This window comes from Pteronotus mesoamericanus, unplaced genomic scaffold, assembly GCF_021234165.1.
Source record: "Pteronotus mesoamericanus isolate MK-2021 breed Mesoamerican mustached bat unplaced genomic scaffold, CSHL_Meso_final scaffold_85, whole genome shotgun sequence".
Taxonomy (NCBI): domain Eukaryota; kingdom Metazoa; phylum Chordata; class Mammalia; order Chiroptera; family Mormoopidae; genus Pteronotus; species Pteronotus mesoamericanus.
Window position 1 is genome coordinate 66,384,570 of NW_026555329.1, and position 20,433 is coordinate 66,405,002.

The following is a 20,433-nucleotide window of genomic DNA, read 5'->3' on the forward strand; positions in this document are numbered from 1 at the left end:
GGGGAACTTCAAGTTTCTATAGCCCATCCAGTGCCCCAGAGCAGGCCCTTCCAACATGAATACCTGGAGGCAAAGTGTTTCACTATCTATTCTGGTCCCCTTACACTTCCTATTTTTTTCTTGCGCTCTTTTTCTTTACATTTTTAAAAATTGATTTGAGAGAGAAAGAGAGAGAGATTTTGTTGTTATTCCACTTATTTGTTGTTGTTCCACTTATTGATGCACTTATTGGTTGATTCTTCTATGTGCCCTCACTGGTGATTGAACCTGCAACCTTGGCACTTGGGACAACACTGACTAACTGAGCTACCTGGCCAGGGTTTCTTACACTCTCATATTTTTATTTTTCTTTTCTCATTGTACTTCATTTGAACATTACTGGCTATACCCACTAAACTGATTTCATGACTTAATGTTTCAAATATACTATGGTGGGTTAACCTGTTCATTTTAAAACACAATACACATAAAAGTGCCTGGTTCACAAAAGATGGGGCCTCATCTTTCTTTTGTTTGGGTAATCAAACTTAATCTTAGCTACAATTTATATTTTGCATTTCTATGACATCTATATGTGCAATGCTTATGTTTATAATGTTGATGTGTGTAAGTGCTTATAATTTTTGTAATTAAGTAAACTAAAGACCCATTACTCTAGGCTTCTCAATATCAGTGCTAATTTGATCTGGGCTGATGACAAGCAGTTAATCACCTTTGACTCTTCACCAAGGAATTTATATCATGCTGGGTCATATTTAATCTGCAACAAACTAACCAACATTTTTAAAGGATTGCTATACAGTGCTTGCTAACATGGGACTATGATCTTGTGTCTATGTAAAACATTATACTTTTTCATGTATTTTCACATATGCTATTTCACTGACCTTTCACAATAAACTCTCAGATGTGGCTAAAACAGAAGATATTACATATCAGCGTGAAAGAGTTGTTGGGATGAGAACTGAAGTTTTGTTCTACAACCAAGACATTTTTTCCATGAACAGCTTGGTCGAGAACCGAATTGTTCAAGACGGGAGATGTTGGAGAACTGAGGTTTGACTGTACTCACATTTTACATGTCGTAATACTGGGATAGATAGAACACACTTGTGTTCTCAACCCTGGCTGTAGATTAGTATAACTCAGGGAACTTTGAAAATATGGCCAATGCTTACGCTCCAGAGAATCTGATCCAAATTCTCTGGATGGAGCTGAATGTGATTATTTTCCAAAACAGCTTCAGCCTTGTTTGTGTTTTGATTAGAATGAGCCAACTATTGTTTTAATGGGAAAATTTGGATTTATATTCAAGAATCATTATTAAATGATTGGACTAACGTCCAACGTGTGGTCAGGGTTGAGAGCCACTGGGTTACACAGTGCTGAGTTTAAGATGCCAATTTGACAAACAAAACTAGATTTCCTAATACAGTGAGTACTTTTCACCACTCCCCCAATCCACTACTACCCACTACATTCAAAGTTGTAATTATAGAATCTCTATTGGAAAACAATTCTGTAAAGCCATTTGAATCACCATATGTATTCAACATTTACAAAATAGGATTTCCTGGAAAATATTTTCAATTCAGACTTCTTACTAACTCTGACTTTTTTTTCTAAGTTAGTGTAAATTGAGAGCTCTTACTGTTGTCATGCTATTTTCATAGGTAAACCTCAGGAGGGTAAAGATGGTCCTGCAGGCTCAAGGCATTATGGTGGTCCATTCTGAAATATTTTATTGTGTATCTTTAAAAAACAAAGAGATTTTCTTATCCTTGTTATTATTATCACACCTAAAAATATAACATTAATTCCCTGATATTCTCTAACAACCTTCCCAAATTCAAATTTTTTCAATTGTCCTGCAATTGTCTTTTGTGTTTGATTTGTTCTAGAGGACTACGTACATTTTGTTGTAAATTCCCTTTAATCTGGAATTGTTCTTTTAAGGACTATTAAAGAACTTTATGAAACTTTAAATACATACGAAAGAGAGAAAATAGTACAGTGAACTGCAAGTACCCATCATGCAGCCACACTGACCATCAGCTCATGGCCATCCTTGTTCAATGTACATTCTCATTGTCTCCCATGGCCCCCTTCCCGGATTATTTTGAAGCAAATCCTAAACATCATAGCATTTTACCTGTAAATATTTCCATATGCTTCTTTAAAAAAAATTAGAGCTCTTAAAAAAATCCATATTTAAAAAAATTTAATAATGATTCCCGAATATAAATCCAAATTTTCCCATTAAAAAAATAGTTGGCTCATTCTAATCAAAACACAAACAAGGCCCAAACACTACATTCATTCGTTATGTCTCTGAAAACTCTAGTCATCTGTAGGTTCCCTTTCCTCTTTCTTTTCCTTGATACGTATAAAATGCTAAAGAAAATAGGCTGTTTGTTTTATAGTTTTCCACATTATATATTGTGGAGATTACATCCTCAAGATATCATTGAACATATTTGCTGTTCCTTTCATTTCCTGTAAACTTGCAGTTAAAGCTAATGGATTGCCTTTATTCAGATTCATTTCTTTTGCTCAGACTCCTTCATGGACGACTATGTGTACATCTGTCAGCAGACGCATGACGTCTGGTTGTTTCCTTGTGTTATGCTAGGAGCCACTGCCTACATCTATTATTTCATTAGGGGTTACCGCCCTTCCATTTTGTTTTTGTGTTATTTCATGTTGTTTTTCATTGACTTATATTGACGAGACCAGGCTAGATGTTGTGGAGATTGTCCCCCTGGATTTGATTGTTGCACACGTTATTTGATTTGTTCTTTTTTCCCTTGAAAGTTCCTGTAACTGGACATTATAGCTTAAATCTTGATTATGTTTAAGTTAATGTTGTTGGCATTATTATGTCATAGACAATATTGCGTACTTCCTACATCATGTTAGCAGGTACATATTGTCTGCATGCACTAAATTTTTAAAAATTTTTATGTATTGATTTGAGACAGGCAGACAGACAGACAGACACACATCGATTTGTTGTTCCACTACTTTATGCATTCATTGGTTGCTTCTTGCTTTTTGTATGTGCCCTGACCGGAGTTCTAACCTGCAACTTTGGTATATTGGAACGCAATCTAACCAATTGAGCTACCTGGCCAGGGGTGCGCTGATTTCGAAGGTCCCTCTCCAAATCACATCAAAGTGTATGCACATTCTATGTTAAAAAAATTTGGCTCTAATGTTTTTAAAAAAACTTAAAATAATGTAATACTTAAATTTAATTAAGAATAAATCTTTCATTTTGCTTCTGGAATTTAAAGTTGACTACATATAAAAACTGTATGAGATGATTTTCAATAGATTGGTTAATGTAATCTTATTTTTCTAGACTCTTTTTCCTTCTTATTATGAAGGATTTCTAACATATACGAAGGTAGGCAGAATAATAGAATGACAGTTCTCATGAAGTCATCACCCAACTTCAGCTTATGGGTAAGGTTCTTTCATCTAGTTCCCCATCCACTTCTCCCTTCCCATATCATTAAATTTTTAAAAATGAGATATAATTTACATACCATAAAATGCATCCTTTCAAGTGCACACTTCAGTGGTTTTAATACACTAACAAAGTTGTTCAACCATTACCGTTCAATGGTTTTTTAGTATATTCACAGATATGCAACCTTCACAAGTCTCTGTTTAACTTATGGATTTTTCCTTCTGAATCTCTTTCCTTTGCAATTTATTTGTTGATGAAAATTGGTTATCCTGTAGAGTTTCCATAGTCTGGATTTTGCTGTTTGCATCTCTGTAGTAGCATTTTAAAAAATGTTCTATTGTAGATGAAGGCTTAGGTAGACACACTTTACCTCCTCGCACAACCAAAACAAGGACAACAAATTTAAAAACAAAAAATAACCAGAACTGCCAGAAAACCAAACTGTATGGAAGTCCAACAACCAAGGAATTAAAGAAGAAACATTCATTCAGACTGGCAGGAGGGTTGGAGATGGGCAGCTGGGGTGGAGAGGGCGGCTGGCAGACTGGGTGGTCCCATATATGCGTGAGGATAAACCTGGAGGAACAACGGGGGCACAAGACAGACTGCGCAACCCAGGGTTCCCGCTCAAGAAACAAAGCCTCAAAATCCCTGGCTGTAAAAACCTGTGAGGGATGAGGCAGCAGGAGAAACTTCCAGCCTTACAGGAGAGTTTGTTGGAGAGGCCCATAGCGTCCTAGAACATACACAAACCCATCCACCTGGGAACCAGCTCCAGAAGGGCCTAATTTGCTTGTGGGTAGTGGGGGAAGTGACTGAAAGCTAGTGAAGAGTTGAGCCAGAGGCATTGTTCACTCTTGGACCCCTCCCCCACAGACAGCATCACAACTCAGCCACCTGGGTTGCCCTGCCCTGGTGAATACCTAAAGCTCCGCCCCTTACAACGTAACAGGTGCACCGAGACAAAGAAATATGGCCCAAATGAAAGAACAGACCAAAGCTCCAAAAATAGAATTAACGCGATGAAGAGATAGCCAACCTATCAGATGCACAGTTCAAAACACTCGTAATCAGGATGCTCACAGAAATGGGTGAGGATAGTTGCAATGTAGAGGAAAAAGTGAAGGCTATGCAAAGCAAAAAAAAGAAAAATATACAGAGAACCAACAATGAAGGGAAGGAAACTGGGACTCAAATCAACGATTTGGAGTAGAAGGAAGAAATAACCATTCAACCAGAACAGAATGAAGAAACAAGAATTCAAAAAAATGAGGAGAGGTTTAGGAGCCTCCAGGACAACTTTAAATGTTCCAACATCCGAACCGTAGGGATGCCAGAAGGAGAAGAGGAAGAGCAAGAAACTGAAAACTTATTTGAAAAAATAATGAAGAACTTCCCCAAACTGCAAAGGAAATAGACTTCCAGGAAGTCCAGGAAGTTCAGAGAGCCCCAAAAATTTGGACCTAAGGAAGCACACACCAGAGCACATCATAATTATACCATCTAAGATTAAAGATAAGGAGAGAATCTTAAAAGCAGCAAGAGGAAAGGAGACAGTTACCTACAATGGAGTTCCCATAAAACTGTCAGCTGATTTCTCAAAAGAAACCTTGCAGGCAAGAAGAGGCTGGAAAGAAGTATTCAAAGTCATGAAAGGCAAGGACCTATATCCAAGGTTACTCTATCCAGCCAAGCTATCATTAAGGATGGAAAGGCAGATAAAGTGCTTCCCGGATAAGGTCAAGTTAAAAGAGTTCATCATCACCAAGCCCTTATTATATGAAATGTTAAAGGGACTTATCTAAGAAAAAGAAGGTCAAAACTATGAACAATAAAATGATAACAAGCTCACAACTATCAACAATTGAACCTAAAAAAACAAAAACAAACTAAGCAAACAACTAGAACAGGAACAGAATCACAGAAGGAGAAATCACATGGAGGGTTATCAGCAGGGAAGAGGAGGGGGGAAAATGGGGGAAAAGATGCATAAATGGTAGGTACCAAATAGACAAGGGGAGGTTAAGAATAGTATAGGAAATGGAGAAGCTAAAGAACTTATATGTACAACCCACGGACATGAACTAAGGGTGGGGAATGCTGGAGGGAGGGGTATGCAGGGCAGGGGGTAATAAAGGGGAGAAAAAAATGGGATAACTGTAATAGTGTAATCAATAAAATATATTAAAAAATGTTGCTCTGTCAAATTCTTTTCCCTCTGTCCTCTGTATTTACTATAACTTGGTAGTTAGATACAGATGTATGATGAAATTCAGGTTCATTTTTTTTTCTACAGGACTACTTCATTGTCATCTTTATGTTCTAGAGACACGCATGTCTCACCTTTCATTTTGTGATGCTAGCAGTGGTGGATGCTCAATGGGTTGATTTCTAAATTCATTAGGATTTGCAAAATTGCAAAATCGTGATATTCTATCACGCACTATTTATTACTTGGAATGCATTTATAAAAAGAAAATTTATTTTATCTGTTCTTTGGTTATTCACTGGTACAGTTTCTTTAGAAAATTAACACGTATTAATTTACATTTTATATTTTAGAGCCATAAGCATTTTTTCTTCAGGTCTCAAATATTTTTGTAAGCAGTGTGTTATAGTGCTTAATGGGTTAAATACCTGCCCACAGGGACTGAAGTAGAAAAATAAGGAGTTGGGGCTAGTGAAGACATGAAATTTGCATCAAGAAGTATGCATCCTCAACTCCAGCAGATTTTCTATTTTTTTCTCCACAGCACATGAGGTTCTCATACCGAAGCATCAAACACACACAAAAAGCACCAGATTTAAAACCTTGAAAACTTTTGTTTTCCTTGCGGAATTTAGATGCTTTTCCCTTATCATTGATAGACTTAAGTGAACAATCTGTATTTTCCAACTTTGCGCCGCGCCCCGTAAATTCAAAGCCAAATTTTCTGTTTAATTTTGGAACAATAGAAATTTTTGATGTATACATCTACATTTTTCTTCGATCTTCTGTAACTGTTCCTGTCTTTAAGCTGATTAAAATTTTCCGCGAGCACAAAATATTTTGATTGAACAAAAATATTTACATAGCCATCAGTCACCTATGAAAGCACCTTTATTCTTGGCACTCTGTTCACTGCTGGGTGTTATTTTAAAAATCCTTACTAACGTAAATGAGCCAGAAATGGTTTCTCACGGCGGGGGCTGGGGAGGGCTGTCTTAATTTGTGTTTCTATGATCACTGGTGAGCTTGAACATTTTCCAATGTTTGTTAACCAGGTTTAAAATTGTTTGCTTGGGTCATGGCTTATATTCAATTAGGGAGGTCAGTCAGTTCAGTCAGACTGAAAGACAAGAGAAATGAAACCGGAGAATATCTCCTTAAGCTTTGACTCCGCCCCAGTTCTTCTCCCTCCGAGAGCCCTTTGTGTGTCAACGGTCAGGGAAAGGAATCTCAGCCCCCACCTCGGGAACACTGTATGGCCTCCACCTCTGCGTATTAGGAGCACATCCTATTTCTGATTTCAGTGTTCTTGGAGAAGAATGCCCGAACGCTGACCGTGCCTGGTACCTGCAGTCGCCCTGGGTCTTTCGGCAGGCGTGGCCTCTCTCACTCGGCCTTCGATTGGCCCGCCTGCTCCCGCAAGAGCCGTCGCGAAGCCGGCTGGCTTAGCGCGGAGGATGCGAGTGAGGAGTGGCTGCTTCTGCCTTACTCTACCCCCCACTTTTTTTTTTTAACCATAGCTATGGTTACCACGTCTCTCCCCGCCTCCCTCCACCTGCCAAGAAAGCGACTGATTATTGGCTGCCTGTCACAAAGTTATCCAGTCATTGGTCAGTGGTGAAGACCCGGCGCTCCCCCTTCCCCTGTCTCCCGGGTCTCTAGAGGAGCCCAGGAAGGAGGCTCGGCTAGTGCCGCCGGGCCAGGGGCTGCCGGGACCAGGCTGCGGCAGTTGTTAGCGGGTCATGTCGGCCGCCCAAGGCTGGGACAGGAACCGCCGGAGGGGAGGAGGCGCCGCGGGCAGTAGTGGTGGCGGCGGAGGTAGCGGGGCCGGCGGGGGCAGTGGGGGTAGCGGGAGTCGGGGGACTGGCCAGCTCAACCGCTTCGTGCAACTCTCTGGACGGCCGCACCTGCCAGGTAAGTCGCGGGACGTGGTCCTGTGCTGCTGACAGCTAGCGGGCGCGGCGGGAAGGTGACTGCTACCTTTTCATCCTGGTTTTCTTTTCCTTCGGACTAGGAAAGGCAGGCCCCACATGTCGCAAAGGGACTGGGGGCTTAGAGAAAAGGAAAGGTGTCTTTTAGGTCAGGGAGGGAACAGGAGCACAGCGGGAAAAAGTATTTTTGCTCTGTTGCAAGCTTTGTGCTTAGGGTTGTATTTTCTTTTCAAAGGAAAGCCCCCTGTCTCACTGACATTCCCAAATGTTTCGCCTACTCGATTCCTAGTCTCTTCCTTTTCCGCAGTTTGATCTTGTGGAGGGTGCGGGGGGTAGACGTTGGCGCCTAGCTGTGGAAATTATTTTTCAAAGGGTGCTAATTTGAGGAGAGAAGAGGGAAGAGCATTCCAAAAGGCGATTTTGTAAAAACCACATCGAGTGTGTAATAGGCATTTTGAAACAAGAAAGGAGGATTGAGGGTGGGGGTTTGTTGGGAGGTGGGTGGGAAAACAGAACCACGAGAATTAGAGAAAACTAGTAGAATTATTAATATTTTGGAATGTCCAGTGACAGAGTGGATAGTGTGACTGGATTTTAAGGAGACAAAACGAAAATCAAGAATATACTGACAAAATTACGCTGTGTCTACTCCCAAAAAAAAAAAAAAGAAAGAAAGAAAGAAAAAAAAGAAAAGAAAAAGAAAAGCTGGTTAAGATTTGGAAAAAATGTACCCCATGTGATTGTTTCACGTTTTGGCCCACAGTTCCTATCCTCGATTTTCGATGTTGCCTTAAAAAACAAAGACAAATCAAATGGAAACCTATGTGCCGACAATTGTAAAGATACACATTTGTGAGTATTCAGTGTAGTAAGGAAGGTAGGGAAGTAAATACCGCACAGAATGTCAAATATTAATTGGGCAAGCTTATTTTTACCATTAAGAGAAATATCAGGATGATGTGTTAATCATTCACCATGTTTTTTGTCAATAATGTTGAAGTTGATTTTGTCAGTGATATATTTGTTTAGCTGATTAATTTTGAGAACTTGATGGTTTTTAAATTGTGTTTATTACTGTGCCTTGTACTTCTAAGTAGTCAAAAATTGTTATTTGATTAATTTGAAGATAACAAAGGGAATTTTGCACATTCAGTGAAACAATTGCTTATGTCTGTGACAAGGTTATTGATGTGTGCTAGAAATGCACACTAACCCATTTTTATGCGCCATTGAAATTAACACTGAGGCAGTTTTAAGTACTCAAATGTATAATATACCAGGAGTTGGTTTTGAGAGGGTAGTACCAGACTGGGTATTTTACAATTGCTAAATAGTGTGTGATCTTCAACATGAAAAAGAAAAAAACCTCTTTTTTATTACCCCAAATTAATAGCAAAAACTTATATTTTTGTGTACTGACAGATTAGAAGATACATTTCTTACCAAAGGCTATCACCAGCTTGCACTTTACCACTGCAATCTTTAGGTCTTGGATCTTAATTAATTATATCATGGGCTTCATAGAGGCATTTCTAGGCTCCAAGAACCTGGTTGATGCATTTCCTCTCTGCCACCACCGGATGGCAGTGGAAGCCATGATTTGGTATGGGGCCTCCGTGTAGAGCTAGTATTTCTGCACAGCCTTAGCACACGAGGCCAAAAACAGCCATTTGTCCAGAGGTAAAGATAAACGTGTTTAGGCTGTGAGAAGTAATGGTACAGGGTCATCAACCTCTTCTTTCAGCTTTCTTCTCCTCACTCGTCCTTCCCAAGTAGGCAGGTTCTGTCTTTTCTTCATTCTCAGAATTGGGAACATCTGATATCTCAATATATACTTTGAAATTCTTTGACACTCTACCTTCTGTCCAGCCCTCAGTGACACAAAACAAAACAACCTGGTTTTCTTGGAGCATTCTCTCTCTTTCAGTGATAGCACCCTTATCCATGCAGTTATGCAAATTCAAAACTTGGGTTTCCACCTTAACATTTTCTTTTTTCTTGCATTTCAGGTGTAACCAATCACCATGTCCTATTCATTTTATTTTTGCCCTAACTCTAGTCCATGCTGCCATCATCTGTCACTTGGGTCTCCTGCAGTAGCTTCTCCTGCAAATCTTCCTGTTTCTACTCTTGCCTGCAATTCATATAGCATGCTAATCTTTTGCAAGCACAAATTTGTTCCCATCTGAGTTAATAACGCTTTACTAGCTTTTCATTGCTTAGGATCAAGGCAAAAATTCTTAATATGATCTAAAAGGCACTACATGGTTTGTAATTAACTCTTTAGTTAATTCTGCATCATATGGTCTTGCCCTTTGATCTTTTTCCACCTCCTTAGACATATCACACTCCCTTCTGCCCCAGGGCCATTGCACATGCTATCCCACAACCAGGAACCCTCTTCCTCATAATTCTATTCTATTCTGTTTTTTTGTTTTGTTTTTTAAGTTTTCTTCCATTGGATCTCAGCTTGATCACTCTTTATTTTTCAGAGAAGCCTTCTCTGACCTTCTGATTTGTTCTCTTTCTCCCTATATACACTCATAGTACATGTAGCTGTCCTGGGCATACTTACCATTTGTTGTGAATCCTTGATATGCATGAGTTGATGTTCTTTATATACATAAAAAGACATATAAATATACACACACACAACTACTTACATGCATATACATGTATATTTTTAAATTCTAAATTAATACATTGGCATTATGTGTAAGCATTTAGTTTCTTGTGAATTTGATTAGATTAGTGTCATTCATTCCCCTTTTAGGCCCCACAGTCTCTGGACAAATGGATAAAATCAAGTTCTTAAACATAAAAATAGTGGACTAGACCCTCCATGGTGACAGTACAAGTGATATTTTATGAAATCTTGTTTGAACAGCTCCTTGCCTTTTTGCTACCTCCTAAAATACAGTAGTGACTGTTTGTCCCTTAGGCTGAGAAATTCATAGCTTCTTGGTCCTGGATTTTTAGTAACTGATAATCTCCACACACACAGTGTAGAATAGAGAACAGGGCTTTTTGCTGAGGAGGTGTGCAGAGGTAGAGCTCAGGGGCAAGGAGATCATGGGAATAATGGAATCCAAGTTAAGGTTGTCATTAAATGAATTTTATTAAATACCATGTACCCTATTAGCTGGGAAAGCAGTTAAAACATTGTTGCTAATGTAGAAACTGGAAAACTGACAAATAAAAGAGGCAAATATTTATGATAATTGGTAAAGCTGGGTAAAAATAATACTGAAATCTGAAACTAAAAATGTTATACATGTTCAAATATAAAATCCAAATGGTACAAAACAGCATATGACAAAAGGCAAGTTTCCTTCTCCCTTTGGCCTCAGCTAATTGACTTCCTTCCCTAGAAGCAACCAATGATAAATTTTTTTGTGTATCCTTTTCAGAAAGATATAGGGTAAGGGATGAGGGGGGAGGTACATTTCTTTGTTTGGCTGGTCATTTAAAATGTTTACAGCTGTGCTAATGCAAATGATGATACAGTGAATATCCTTATGCATGTATAATTTTGCACATTGATTGAGTCTGTCTTTAGGATAAATTCCTAGAAGTACAGTTTCAGGTCAGAGGATACGTACTACTTAAATTTTGATAGATATTGTCAAATTGCCCTCCACAGAGGTTGTACCAGTTTATGTTCCACCCTTGGTGTTGGAGTGCTGACTTGCCACACCCTTGCTAACAGAGTGGGTTATCAACCTTTTTAAAACAGCCCGTGTAATAGGCATATTTTTTCATCTTTTTAGGAGGTATAAGAACCATATTAGTTTTCCTTTATTTATAGCAGCTGCTTATTTTTTTTAATTTATCTGGTTATATATTTTTTGTTCATTTTTCTGTTGGCATGTTTAATACTGTTTATAGGGACTCTGTTTTTAGGAAATTGGTTTTTTGCCTTTTATATATGCTGCTGATATTTTTCAGTTTGTCATTTGGCTGTTGACTTTGTTTAATAGTATATGTTTTTAGCAGAAATGAAAAAATGTTACAATTGTAGTTATCAATCTTTTTTGGATTTTTATGTCATAGAAAGGTCTTCCCAATTTCAACATTACTTCTAACTAAAAGGAAAATGAAAATTCTTATATTTTTCCAGGTACTTTTATTAATTTTATTTTTAAGTTAAATGTACATATCCATACAAAATATAACTAGTGTAAAGTACTGAGGTGTAGGAATCCAACTCTACTTTTCTTCCAGGTGACTATCCAGTTATCACTGTATTGAAATATTGTCTATAGGTATATTTAGTTCTTAAATATAATTTTGGGTTCTACTGAACTTTTATTGTTTCATTGATTAGTTTACCTATTTATATCTAATGACTTCATTGTTTGATTATAGTCTTCTCCCATTCTACTTCCCAGTGTTTTTCTGGATATTCTTGCTTGTTATTTTTCTTTTTCTTTAAAGATTTCATTTTATTTACTTTCAGAGAGAGGGGAAGGGAGGGAGAAAGAGAGGGAGAGAAACATCGATGAGAGAGAGAAACATCAGCCGGCTGCCTCTCGCACCCCCCCAAACAGGAACACGGCCAGCAGCCCAGGCAGGTGCCCTGACTGGGAATCGAACCAGCGGCCCTTTGGCACATGGACCTGCGCTCAATCCACTGAGCCACACCAGCCAGGGCTCTTGCTTCTTTATTTTTCCATAAAACTTAAAATTCATTTATCAAGCTACCCTCCCCAATCCTGTTGGTATTCTTACTGACACTGCATTGTATTGACATTTACTTGAGGTTCAAACTTCCGTTCAAGAACAGGGTATATATTCATTTCTTGTTTAAGGTTTCTCTTGCATCCCTCAATAGCACTTAAAGTTCTTTTTTCATATGGACCGCTAACATTTTTTGTTATGTTTATTCCTTGGTATTTTCTCTTTTTTGTTGCTATTGTAAATGGGATTTCTGTTTCTGTTAGAACTTTTATCTTGAATTTGAGAATATTAATATTCTATATTAATAATATAGAATAGTATTAATTTCTGAGTATTAATTTTATACATAGCCACTTTTAGAATTCTAATGCTCTCTCTAAGTAGTCATAAAAATTAGTTTTTCTAGGGTTTTGCAGTTAAATAAAAGATTACCAAATAAAGATAATTTTATCTTCTTTACAATTTTTATACTTACTTCTTTTATCAAGTTGATTTGTCTAGTACTTCCCGAAAATATTAAACATTAAGGTAGTAATGGATCTTTGACTTATTCCTGACTTCAATGACATGTTGGTAGTGCTTTCCTATTAATATTAGACCCGACTTTAAATTGAAGTGTACATGTTTTATCATGTGAAAGTAGTCAGCTATTACCATTTTACAAAGATTTTTAAACATGAAAGCAAATTTTGTCAAACGCCTTTCAGCCCCCATGGGAATTATGTAATTTTTCTCCTTTGATCTACTATTGTGGTGAACTGTACTAATAGATTTACTATTGGGACCATCCATGCTTTCCTTAATCCACTCACTCTGCCATTGTGTATTATTTATTTACTTATTTTTATTAATTTATTTTTAGAGGTGGGAAGGGAGGGAGAGAGGGAGAGAAACATCAATGTGTGGTTGCATCTTGTGTGCCCCCTACCAGGGACCTGGCCCACAACCCAGGCATGTGCCCTGCACTGGGAATCAGAACTGGTGGCCCTTTGGTTTGCAGTTCGGCGCTCAGTCCCCTGAGCCACACCAGCCAGAGCTGTCACCATGTATTATTTTAAATATGCTGCTGGGTTCTGCTTATTAAACTTAAGAAATTTTGTATCACTCCTCATAAGCTAAATTGCTTTTTGGTTTTCTATGTTTCATCTTTGTTGAATTATGCCACTTTCATAAAAATAACTTCAAACTTTTCCTTTTCTATCCTTTTTTTTTTTTTTTCCTTTTCTTTTCCTCCCTGGTTAAGTGGCATTGCAGTTGAAAGTTTGGCTGATTTGCCCGTGATATCATTTGGATCTTCAGTATTTTGGGGAGATAGTAGCTCTTTGGCAATTATCTCTACTATGATAATTTAACTGCTTACAATTTATATCTTTTGAGGTAAGCTTTGGTAATTTATATGAGTCTAGAAAATAATCCATTTTATCCAAGTTTTCAAAATTATTTGTGTGAAGTTGAGCAAGATATCCTTGGCAGGGGTGCCCAGCTTGCAGCTCTTGAGCTGCATGCGGCCCAGGATGGCTATGAATGCGGCCCAACACAATATCGTCAATTTACTTAAAACCTTTTTTTGCTCATCAGTTTTCGTTAGTGTTTGTGTATTTAATGTGTGGCCCGAGACAACTCTTCTTTTTCCAGTGTAGCCTAGAGAAGCCAAAAGGTTGGACACCCCTGTATAGTTTAAAAAATTTCCTGGGTCTGTGACTACATTATCACTTTACTCACTATCACTTCTTATTTTATACATATGAGGCCTTGCCTCTTTTTCTTGTTTAGAACCAGCTCTTGGATTTTTAAAATTAGTTTTACTTTTTCATATTAATTTTTTTCTTTCATGGTTTTAAATCCGTCCTTTAGTTTTCTTAGGTTTATTGTGTGGTTGTTTTTCTGTCTTTTTTTAAATCCTTACCTGAGGATATGTGTATTGATTCTAGAGAGAGAAGGGGGACATCAATTGGTTTCCTCCCCTCACCCCAACTGGAGATTGAACCCACAACATAGATATGTGCTCTGACTCGGAAATGAAACTGCAGTCTTTTGGTATATGAGACGACTCTCCAACAACTGAGCCACCTGGCCAGGGCTGTTTTTATTTTATCTTCTAATGTTGGATGCTTAATGTTCTTTTCATTCTTTCTAAGTGTTTAAATTAATAATACCTTAGCCCTACCTGGTGTGGCTCAGTGGGTTGAGTGCCAGCCTGTGAACCTAAAGGCCACCGGTTCAGCACCTGGTTAGGGCACATGCCTGGGTTGCAGGCTATGTACCCGGTTCGGGGTGTGTGAGAAGCAACTGATCGGATGATTCTCTTTCTCTCTCACTTCCCTTCGCTCTAAAAAATAAATAAAATCTTTAAAAAAATTTCTTGAGTATGTTGCTTTAGTTGTGTCCTGTATGTTATAGGCTACTTGTAGTTATTTTATAAATAGCTTGCAATTTCATTTTTGATTTATTTTCTGTAGCATAAGAGTAGTTAATCCTTTTAAACTTTTTCTTAACTTTCCATTTATGTTCTAATAGCTTTATGGAGACATAATTCATATAAACTTACCATTTAAACTGTTCATTCAATGGTTTTTAGTATATTCAGATATGTGTAATTATAACCACAGTCAATTTTAAAACACTTTCATTACTTTAAGAAGGAACCACATATCCTTTAGCTGTCACTCCCTTATTCTCCTGCTCCCACCCCTTCCCCCCACCCAGCCCTAAGCAACCACTAGTCTACTTTTTGTCTCCATAGGTTTGCCTATTATGAACCTTCTCATATTAATGGAATTATATGGTGGTCTTTTGTGATTGCCTTTTTTCACTGTGTATAATGTTTTCAAAGTTCATCTATGCTGAAGCACAGGTATTAGTATTCCATTTGTTTTCTTGGCTAAATAATATTTCATTGTATAGACATGCCACATTTTATTTATCCATTTATCCATTGATGGCCATTTAGATTGTTTCCACTTTTGGGCTATTGTGAATAATGATGCCATAAACATTTGTGTACAGATTTCTGTGTGGACATATATTTTTATTTCTCTTAGGTATATATACCTAGGAGTAGAATTGTTCAGTCATATGGTAATTCTATGCTCTGTGTTTAATCAGTTGAGGAACTGCTAAACTATTTTTCCAAATAGCTGAAATTTTACAATTCTACCTGCAGTGTATGAGGATTCCAATTTCTCCGCATCCTTGTCAATATTTGCTGTTATCTGACTTTCTGATTTTTCACCATTCTAGTGGGTATGAAGTGGCATCATATTGTAGTTTTTTTAAAAAAAGATTTTCTTTCTTTTTTGAGAGAGGGAAAGGGAGGGAGAAAGAGAGGGAGAGAAACATTGATCAGCTGCCTTTCATATGGTCCCAAATGGGGACCTGGCCTGCAACCCAAGCACGTGCCCTAACCGGAATCGAATCAGAGACCTTTTGCTTCTCTGGCCTGCGCTCAATCCACTGAACCACACCAGTGAAGGCTTACTGTAGTTTTTGATTTGCATTTACCCGATGACTAATAATGTTTAACAACTTTTCTTTCCGTCTTTCCTCCCCCTCCTCCCTCCCTCCCTCCCTCCCTCCCTCCCTCCCTTCCTTTTCTTCCTTTTTGAGGTATCATTGACATTGAGCATCTTTGCTTGTGTTTGTTGACTAATTCTGTGTCTTTTTTGGAAAAATGTCTATTAGATCCTTTGTCTAATTTTTAATTGGGTTACTTGTCTTTTTATTATTGAACTGTAAGTGCTCTTAATATATTCTAGATATAAGTCCCTTATCAGATCACAGCGGTACCCAACCCTTTTGGCACCAGGGACCAGTAGATGGGGAGGGGTAGGCAGGAGGCAGAGCTCAGATGAGCTTTGCTTGTGGCTGGGGGTTGGAGACCCCTGAGACACATAATTTATGAATATCTTTTCCATTCTTTGATTGTCTTTCCATGTTCTTAATTGTGTCCCTTGAAACACAAAAGTTTTAATTTTTTGATGAAGTCCAATTTATCTAATTTTGTTCTTGTTCTTGCTTTTGGTGTCAGATCTAAGAATCCTTTGCCAAATATAAGGTCATGAAGACCTACCCACTTTTTAAAATAGTTTTATAATTTGTTCTTACATTTATGTCTTTGATCTATTTTGAGTTAGTTTTTATGTTTAGTGTGAGGTAAGGGTTTTCTCAATTTGCTGTCCTATTGTCCCAGCCCCATTTGTCAAAAATACTATTCTTTTCCCATTAAATAGTTTTGGCATTCTTGTCAAAAATCAGTTGACCATAAACATATACATTTATTTCTGGACTCTCAATTTTATTCCATTGCTCTGTATGTCTGTCCATGTACCAATACAGTACTGCCTCAGTTACCATTGTTTTGTAGCAAATCAGAAAGTGTGAGTCCTTCTACTTTATTTTTTTCTGGGGTTGTTTTGGCTATCTTGGGTCCCTTGTTTTTTTGAAATCAGAAAGTGTGAGTCCTTCTACTTTATTCTTTTCTGGGGATGTTTTGGCTATCCTGGGTCCCTTGTAATTCCATTTAAATTTGAGAATTAGCTTGTCAGTTTGGAGAACTCAGGTGGGATTCAGTTTGGGGAGTATTATAATAATGCTCAATCTTCCAATCCCTGAACATTGGATGTTTTTCCATTTATTTAGATCTTCTTTAATTCTTTCAGTAATGTTTTATGGTTTTCAGAGTTCATTTATATCTTGCTTGTCTTTCTTAGTCCTGTCGTTCATGTTCCTTACTACGTTTTCAGCAGTGTTTGTCCTTCTTTGCATTGCCTGCAATGAAGATTTCATTATTGTGTTGGTTGTATTTTTTCCTTCTACTTCTTTTCTATTCTCTGGATGTTTTTTAATCTCCATCTTACTTCATCTTTCTTTATTTTGAAACATCCTTTACCCTTTTCTGGCATTGGGTCTGTTTTGCTTTTTATGATCTGGCCTCTCATACTTAGTCTTTGTCAACTCTTCCTTGTCTCCCAGGCCTTAAGGTGTCGGAGCTCTTAAGTCTTGATCCTATGACTCTGCCCTTCTTTTTTCAGCCACTTAGGTATTCTTTTTGAAATCCATCGTTTTCATTTTTCATTCACATGCATATAAGTAAGGACACTTTGTGACTTATGACCAAATCTTGCTTGAGAGCAATATACTACTTGCTTTCTCCATTGCCTCCACTAACATGCCTTATATCTCTCAAGTCCAGCATGTCTGAAACTGAATTTGTGACCTTTCTTTATTCTAAAAGTGAAGGGGTGCTCTTAGACAATTGTAAGCAGGGGGTGTGGCTTGCAGTTTTAAAGCTTCCTCTAGCTGCTGGATGGAAAATGGATCATGGGAAATGGTAGAAGTGAAGGATAAAGGCCATTTAGACTACTGCTGCAGTCTTCTAAAAAAAAGATGATAGCTTGGACTAGGGTACAGTGGTGTAGGCAGTGAGAAGTGACTTAATATGAGATATATTTTGAAAATAGCATTACCAGGATTTGCTGTGAGGTATGAAGGAAAGAGGGGAATTCCTAAGTTTTTGTCTTAAGCAACTGGATGAAGTATGGTGTCACTAAATGAGATGGAACAGCCTGGAAGAAGGAAGATTGTGGGGTCAATCAGTCGTTCTGATTTGGCTATGTTAAGCTTGAGGTGCCTATTTAATCTCTAAGTAGAGGGTGTTGGGTAGGCAGTCTTTAGTGCAGATCAAACTGAAGGGAGAGGTGGAGGCTGAAGACACAAATTTTGGAATTATTAGCATATGAATGGTCTTTGAAGCCAAAGGACTGGATGAGATCACCAAGGAAGGTTACAGAAAAATAAGAGCAGAAGACTATAACTCTTAAAGTTGAGAAGGAAAGGACAAGCAAGACAATAAAATAGAAAGAAAACCAGAACTGCTTGGTTTCGCAGAGGCCAAGAGATGGAAATGTTTTGTGAAGGAGGGAGATCTTGTCAAATGTGCCTGAGAATTTGAGTAAGATAAGGTCATAAAATGATGGGCTCTGGACTACTATTTCAATACCACAAGTATAGGTCATTATTGTGGTAATAGTGGGCTTTTGTGGGCTGGCCAAGGGAGATGTTAACTGTTGATAACATGGGAAAATCACACCACAAACTGACATACGTTTAGAATTTTGAAATGCAGTCTAGCTTTTAATTTTTAAGGTTCTTTTTGTTTTTTCTCCCCAAACAATTTTTGAGGCCATTCTTTAGTGTTTTTGAACCCCCAGATCATTGGACTGTTACCAGTATCTACATAGGCAAGCTTATAGAACACATAAAATTATACTCACTTAAATATGTAAATTTGATTTCTTTAATTGAATTCATTCTTTCCTGCCTCTCATATTTTTTAAATTAATTTTTTAAACTGAAAATTACTAGATAAACATAGTAAAATCAAATAGTATATGAGAGACAAAATTGCCCTTATACCCCAGATTCCTGGTTCTATTGTCACACCCCTGAGGTATCACCTATTAGAGTTTCTGGTGTATTTTTTAAGAAATAGAATCTGTATATATATGTGTATAGGTGTATGTTATCTTTAATTTTAAACAAATTAGACATAAATTTATTCTGCACAGGCCCTTTTTTTCCTCTTATAAAAATATATTTGAGGATTGGTCTATATTAGCATGTTTATATTGATCTGATTTTTCTTCATGATTGACAGTATGGTGTTGTATGGATGCACAATAATTTATTTTTAAGGTTGTATTTATTTATTTTTAGAGGGAGGGGAAGGAAGGGATAAAAAGAGGGAGAGAAACATAGACGTGAGAGACAAACATCAATTGGTTGCCTCTCATAAGAGCCCTGACCTAGGACTAAATCCACAACCCAGGCCTGTGCCCTGACCAGGAATTGAACCGGTAACTTTTTGCTTTGCAGGATGATGCCCAACCAACTGAGCCACACCAGTCAGGACATGGATATATAATAATTTACCAACCACACAAATGATAGTTATATTTAGATTGTTTCTGATCTTCTATTTAAAAACATTGCTGCAATGCATAATGATAAATATTGCCAACTTACTCTTTTTTTAAAAAAAGATTTAACTTATTTATTCTTAGAGAGCGGTAAAGGGAGGGAGAAAGAGAGGGAGAGAAACATTGATTGATTGCCCCCAACCAGGGACCTGGCCTGCAACCCAGGCATGTGCCCTGACTGGGAATTGAACCAGTGACCTTTCAGTTTGTGGGATGATGCCCAACCCACTGAGCCACACCAGTCAGGGCTTGCCAATTTATTCTTTAATATTTGTGTTTTTAATGTTTTCTTCAAGTTATAGATAATTCACACTTTATCCTTTTATTTTACTCACCTTTCCTATCCAGCTAGTCTGTAAGTCCTTAACGTTTTATCCCCATAACAACATTACTAGGTAGGCACTTTGTAAACCTTTACTCATAACCCATTGAGGAGTAGGTACTGTTATTGTCCCTTTTTCATAGAGAGTGAAGCTGAGACTGAGAAGATAGACCTTGTCCAAAGCCACATAGCTAGCAAGGGGCAGACCGTGGATGTGGGTGTGGCCAGTGTGGTTCTGAAGTCCATGCTCCTCACTGCTGTGCTGTGCCCTTCTCTGTGGCCCATCTTTCCCAGTTTTTTCTGTGACTCCTGTAATTCAGGTCTTCACTGCTGGACAATGCTAGTAATGTTTTTGTCATTGTCAGTGTTCATTTCCTATTCCCAGTCTTCCTTTTCCTATGTACTAAAACAAGATTAATCTTCCTAAAGCACAACTAGGATTATTGTTTCCCAGCTCAAAAGTGGCTTCCTGTTACATTTAGAGTCCAGCCCGATCTCGTGTTCTTCCCTTTTATATTTGTGTTTTTAAAGTTTTTGCTCCAAGCTTTATCTAAGATGTGATCAGTGAATTATCTCTAAGACTAGATAGTGAAATTAGAAGTATGATGACTAGCAAAAAATGATATAAGTAGTTGCTGGAGTTAAATGGTGTTTTTTTTTGGTTTTGGTTTTTCTTTTTTGAGTTTTCCCTTTTTACCCATAGTAGCTCCTGCCATATGGTTTCAACAAACTGTCAGCTCAGTTAATTTAAATCAGATGTGTAATTGATTAAATGCTAACCACAAACATCTTGGTGTCACATAAAACAAATTCCTTAAAACATTCACAAACCCACAAAC

General features: G+C 37.8%; 1 protein-coding gene across 3 annotated transcripts in view; it reads left to right on the top strand.

Moving 5' to 3' along the window:
* The first annotated feature begins 7,332 nt into the window (after positions 1–7,332).
* The window catches only part of KLHDC10 (kelch domain containing 10), a 54,923-nt gene continuing 41,822 nt past the window's right edge, over positions 7,333–20,433 (top strand). For 2 of the 3 annotated variants that reach the window (XM_054564319.1, XM_054564320.1), the window contains exon 1: positions 7,333–7,598. In XM_054564319.1, the coding sequence (XP_054420294.1) occupies positions 7,427–7,598 (172 nt within the window). In that variant the 5' untranslated portion in view covers positions 7,333–7,426. Of the gene's footprint in view, positions 7,599–8,272; positions 8,468–20,433 lie in introns of those variants that run through there. The other variant, XM_054564321.1, reaches the window with a different exon arrangement.